The sequence below is a fragment of the Netta rufina genome (assembly GCF_964035555.1).
Source record: "Netta rufina genome assembly, chromosome: 23".
Lineage (NCBI taxonomy): Eukaryota > Metazoa > Chordata > Aves > Anseriformes > Anatidae > Netta > Netta rufina.
The window spans coordinates 7359671-7365670 of NC_140147.1; the positions used below are offsets into that span (position 1 = coordinate 7359671).

The following is a 6000-nucleotide window of genomic DNA, read 5'->3' on the forward strand; positions in this document are numbered from 1 at the left end:
ATATGTTCATGATTTCTAGCAAGGATATAATGACCTGAAGCTGTGTTATTTCTAGCCATCTATATATGGCCTGATTTAAAACTGATTTTCATATAGGTGACTAAACATGGTGCCTGCAGAACAACTGCTTAACGGACTGTAGTATGTACAAAGAAGCATGAGCCTATCACTGCCTATGTTTCCTCCTTCACAAGGAAGAATGCAGTCCCGCATTGATGATGCCTTAAACTGAATTAAACAATCATTCTTCTAGGTACAAAATGGCACATGAGAAATACACGGAGAATGATATAATATTATATCTCATGAATTAAACCCAAAGTCTAGGATAAATAATTAGTTAATTCAGTTTCAAAAGAAAACAATTGTGATTTTTAATGTATTTCTTGAAACTGTCGGTAAGTATCTCCAAAGTGACATCAGTCACATTGTCTACATGCTCAGACCTGCCTGACAAAAAGCAGCTCATTAAGAGCAGAACAGAAGACCAACAATTATTCACATCAGTGATTAACCAGCAAAAGTTCAACTATTAGATTTCAACTACCATCTAAAACCAATGAGTACATACATTATATTGTGAAAACTGACAGCTAAACTTCGCAAGAGCATGATTTTGTGAACACTACTATGATACATCAACTTGAGTCCAAATGGTGGTAGCTGTAAATACAACAGAGTTAAAGAATGGATAGGGTACTGCTAATACCATAAAAAACAATAGCTGCTTCATTAACAAGACTAGCCTTTCCTGTGTAAAGCAAAGCTTTGTAACTCTGTCAAAGGTAATGAGGAAGGTCCTGAAGTTTATGCAGTGTCCAACCAGAAATTAACATTAGATCCATAACTGAAAGCCACAAAAATCTCTATGGATTAAATCAGCTCTCCTGAACAACAATTCCCTAATAAATCTAACATTATTTCTCTCAAATAAATTAACATTTGCACTTGAGCCAGTGCGGCAGATAAGTGCCAAAGCAGCTATTCTGGTCAATGAGCTTCTAAAGTCAAATCAATAAGGTTTACAAGAATACAGTATGAGAGGTTCAGCTTAGTTTAGGATTATATTACACACATTACCATCTTCTTTAGGCTACTCTTCCACATTTTTACCCTCCTTCCACACATGGGGACAGAAAACTAAAAAGCATAGAACAATCAAAACCAGACATGGGATTCATCACGCTGCACATGGCCACACTTTATTTCTGGCAACAAAACACATATATAGTGCTACAAGAGAAGGTCTCTCTTTACTTACCAGATGGCTCTTCTGGCTCACTTTCATTCTCTTCTTCTGCAGGAGCTGGTGGTGGTGGTGGTGGCAGCTTTTTCTCTTTCTCAGCTTTAGCATTTCTCTCTTCTTCAGAATAATACTCATCTTCTGATAGGTTTGCAAGACTTTCATCCATTTCTCTATACTCCACCTGTAGAAAGCACAACAGACTATAAACACAATGAAGATGTCTGCAAGTCCAATAATAAAATGAACACCGTAAGCAATTTTGCTGCATACAGACTCAAAGAAAAGGCCTAAGTTACCTTGTCCAGAGTCTTATCTCAGGCACCATGTTATACAGGTCTTCGACAGCTTAACAGGTTCCATGTTTTCATCTCCACTAAAAGAACTTGTCTTCAGCACTCAACTGTCCAACAGAAAGCGTTTTTTCCTAAAATCTAGGCAAGTCTGTATGCATCCATTAAGTCTGCTTCATGATTTAACCTCTGTAGTTTTCTCTCCTACCTTCACCTCCCTGTCAAACTCAAGGGTGAAAAATTGGATGAGTCCCATCTATAATTTGAATTTATCTGTCAGACAAGGCTAATAAGAACCATACACAGTTCTTCCCACAGAAGCCATGTTCCCAGAAACATAGCTTACGCACATATTCTATCTACTGGAAAACCTCCCCTGGTACAGAGGGTCACATTTGCCTCTTGTCCAGAGTGGTCACGCTGGTGGCTCAAGAGAAAAACCTCTCTCCTGTTTTCAGCTGATGAGCTTTTACTTGCTAGAACAAGCTGTGGCTAGCTCACAGATGCTTTATAGTTCTGCTTCCTCTTTAAAAACAAAGAAAAAAACACAACCCACAACCAGACTTCATCTGATCTCTCTTATTCTGGTTCTCCAATACTTTTACTGCTGTAATTTACAATGCCATCTAGCTTTTCTCATTAGTGTCCCCACATAAATCAAATACTGAAAAATGCACCTCTACATTTCTCTCCAGTGCTCCAGTTTTGCAGTGTCTCTTCAAAACTGTATGTTGGATTTGGCCACCTCTCAACTAAGACTTCAAGATGCAGGAGTCATACTTCAGAGGGGGTATCAGAGACTACCACAGCACCACTCACACCTGCAAATTTAGTCTAAGTGCTTTGCTAGAGATAACTTACAGAACTAAAATGAGTGCCAAGGAGAAGATACAATGCGAAACAGGATCACTGATGATAATTCAGGATTAATTTTGAACTTACTGAGTACCTGACCACAGAGCAGATATTAAACATGCAGAGTTCAAACAAAATGCAAATTAAGAAGTGCTACCAAAAAGTTGTCTACCAGCCTGAAAAAACTCGGTAACACAAATCTTATGTTTAAGAGCTATCCACACCCCACTGCATGGCTCTTCCATTGATGAAGAGAGTTGTTGTAACTGCAGGCACGTGGGATGGACTGTGCCTATCTCAGTCCACTACATGCCTTCCAATCATGTCTTCCCTCTCTACTCCCATGCCTTCTTGTTTAAATCTAAGAGCCAAAATAATTAAATGATAACCCTCTGAGGATATAATGGAGTAAACATCTGATCACATACAGTGAAGATTCAGGTAACAGATAAGATAACCCTCACTTGCCTTCTTCAGCTACATATTTTGTTCTGTTCTCCAGTAAAAAGAAATAACATTACTAGTTTCAGAAAAAAGCTTGCTCTACCTAAAATGAACGTGGAAATCCCAAAAACAGATGCTTTTTCCAAGAACCGTTTTTCAAAATAAAAAAGTCTTGTATGTTGCTACTAAATTTCCCTGGTTACTGGAAAAGAAAAAAGTCATTATCAAAATATGCAGTCACTGGAAAACTAAACAGAAAACATCTGCTAGTGTCCCTACAACAGCCTACAGGTCAGCTTCTACCATGAGATGAACACTGCATTTCTCATCACAAGAATAACAAATCTTTCACTTTTACAGAGTTTGATCATTAAGGAAGGGCATTAATGGGAACAAATCAAAGCAACATTGGAAAGTGTGTGCACAGCAAAGCCTAAGTTCAGTAAAACACTAACACACTCAATTATCTGCTCTCTTTCACAGCATCACAGGTACCTGAAACCAACAGAAACTAACTGCCTCAAAGCCCTCTAAAGTCTCCCTTCTTCCTTGAGCTCCCACAGCTTTCAGAGAACAATCAAGCTGGCAAAGCTCCTCAAGTGATTTCACAACAGAAACATTTACACTGATTAATACAGTGACACCTTGCGCTAACTTGAAGTGATTATGGGAATACCATGCTACAAGAGATTAACGTCCTTAGTTAACAGATAGTGTCAATGCAGAGAAGCATCACCAAAACACAATCACAAATAATGAATTCTTACTTGCTAACAGAGCACTAGAAAGTAAGGAAAATCCAGGTATGCTACCTCCGAGGCTGTACCAGTTTAACTTCTTTTGGCAGTTTCTACATGCAAAGGACCAGTCTGGCTACCACGTCATGTAAATATTCTGAAAAGCAAGACATTCCATGCTACAGCACAACAGTCTCTAAGAAGTGATTTCAGCTTCCATATCGAAAACAACCAGCTGTGGGCACGCCCAAATTCTTCAAAGTCTTCTGCAACAATGTTTCCAAATAGAAGTTTAACGAACAAGAAATGTTCTCCTACGCTCAGGAAAGCATAAAAATCGCAGAGCGGGAGCCTAAATTATTGGAAGCTACGTAAGACGTATAGATTTCACAGTTAAGCCTCACCTCCACCCAAACGTCGCCCCAACTCTCCAACCTCGCCTACGGAAAGCTGAGGCGCAGCTGACGCACAGGGCACTCGCAGGTCCCTCCCCAGTCCAGCACCGCCCAGCACACGACAGACCCCGGCCCCTACCCCTACCCCTACCCCGCCCCTCCACCTACTTTGGCCCGCTTGCGGCGGCTGGTCCTGCGACCCTCCGGGGTCTCGGCGATGCCGGTGGTTTCAGCGCCGGGCGCCGGGGCGGCGCCGGCGGCGGGCGGCTCGGACAGACCGCCCGGGGGCGAGGCCCGCGGCGGCTCCTTCTTGCGAGGAGTGCGCTCCGCCGTCCCGCCGCCCTCGGCGGAGGAGCCCAGCGCTCCCGCGGCACCGGACGGAGGCACCGGCGCCTCGGGCCCGCCCTCGCCGCCGGCCCCCGCCGCCTCCGCGGCCTTCTTCCCCCCGGACAGCATCGCCCCAGCCGTGCCGCGCCGCCCCGCACAAAGGAGGCCGCGAGAGGACCACCGGCACCGCCCCCTTACGCCACCTCCGGGGCGTGGCACGCGCGCGCCGGGCCTCCGGTATGGGCGGCTGCCAGCGCATGCGGAAATGGCGTCCTCGCCCTCCGGTCCGCGGCCTGCTGACGTAGCCTCCGCGACGGGGTGAGGTGGTGCAGGGGCGAGCGGCCCCGCGGGAAGGACGCAGTGAGGAAGTCGGGTGCCAGAGCTCACCTCAGCCCTGCGTCTCCTGGGATCTTGGCACGAGACGGCTGAGAGGGAGGCTGCCAGCAACACTATCAGCCCAACCTGCATCTTGATCTTGCTGCTGGCAGTACCTTGCCATTACTACAGATGTAATGGTTGCTTTGAATTCACAAATAACTATTCCCCTCTAGGGCAGATTCCAAGGGAATTCCCAGTTACTCCTCTGGCCCTGCAGTGCTCCTTATTGGTTCTCTGTCCTGCAAGTCTCACAAAAACCTCCAATTACTTTAGCAAGCTGAAACAATGCCTATTGATTCCCTTTTATGCCTATTCCGTAAATTTACCTCTGCATGCAGCTCTTCCACAATTTCCCCACCTATACATCTAATCCGGATAAAAAGTAGCAAGACCTGTTGGCAACCAAGGAAAATAAAAAACTTCCCTAGGCAGCCCTAGTTAGCAGTATGTCCTCATGAGGTGCTGACACATACCAAGGCTGGGGAAAGGGAAACATTTTTGCCTATAATAGAATCATGGAATGGCTTCGGTTGGAAGGAACCTCAAAGATTCCATGATCAGGTTGCCCAGGGCCTCATCCAACCTGGCCTTGAACACCTCCAGGGATGGGGCAGCCACAGCCTCTCTAGGCAACCAGTTCCAGTGCTTCACCACCCTCTAAGTGAAGAATTTCCTCCTAACATCTAATCTAAATCTCCCCTCTTTGAGTTTAAAACCATTCCTCCTCGTTCTATCATTATCTGATTGAGCAAAGAGTCACTCTCCATCTTTTTTATAAGTCCCCTTTAAGTATTGAAAGGTCACAGTGAGGTCATCCCAGAGCCTTCTCTTCTGTAGGCTGAACAGCCCCTGCTCTCTCAGCCTTTCTTCATAGGAGAGGTGCTCCAGCTCCTTGATCATCTTTGTGGCCCTCCTCTGGACCCACTCTAACAGCCCCACATCCTCCTGGGGCTGGGTGCCCCAGACCTGGATGCAGTAGTCCAAGTGGGGCCTCACAAGGGCAGAGTAGAGGGAGACAATCACCTACCTTGAACCCACTGGCCACTCCTCCTTTGGTGCAGCCCTGGCTCATGTTGAGCTTTTCATCCACCAGATCCCCCAAGTCCTTCTCTGCAGGGCAGCTCTCAATGAGTTCTTCTCCCAGTCTGTACTCATGTCCGGGATTGCCCTGACCCAGGTGCAACACCTTGCACTTTGACTTGTTGAACCTCATTAGGTTCACATGAGCCCACTTCTCAAGCTTGTCCAGGTCCCTTTGGATGGGATCTCTTTCTTCAGTTATATCAACTGCACCACTCAGCTTGGTGTCATCTACAAATTTGCTGAGG

General features: G+C 45.4%; 1 protein-coding gene across 5 annotated transcripts in view; it reads right to left on the minus strand.

Moving 5' to 3' along the window:
* KDM1A (lysine demethylase 1A) overlaps positions 1–4461 on the minus strand; it is a 61352-nt gene extending 56891 nt beyond the window's left edge. For all 5 annotated transcript variants that reach the window (XM_084300692.1, XM_084300693.1, XM_084300691.1 and 2 more), the window contains exons 1-2: positions 4136–4461; positions 1262–1427 (exon numbers count right to left, since the gene is read on the minus strand). In XM_084300692.1, coding sequence (XP_084156818.1) covers positions 1262–1427; positions 4136–4423 — 454 coding nt within the window. In that variant the 5' untranslated portion in view covers positions 4424–4461. The remainder of the gene's footprint in view (positions 1–1261; positions 1428–4135) is intronic.
* Positions 4462–6000: the final 1539 nt, after the last annotated feature.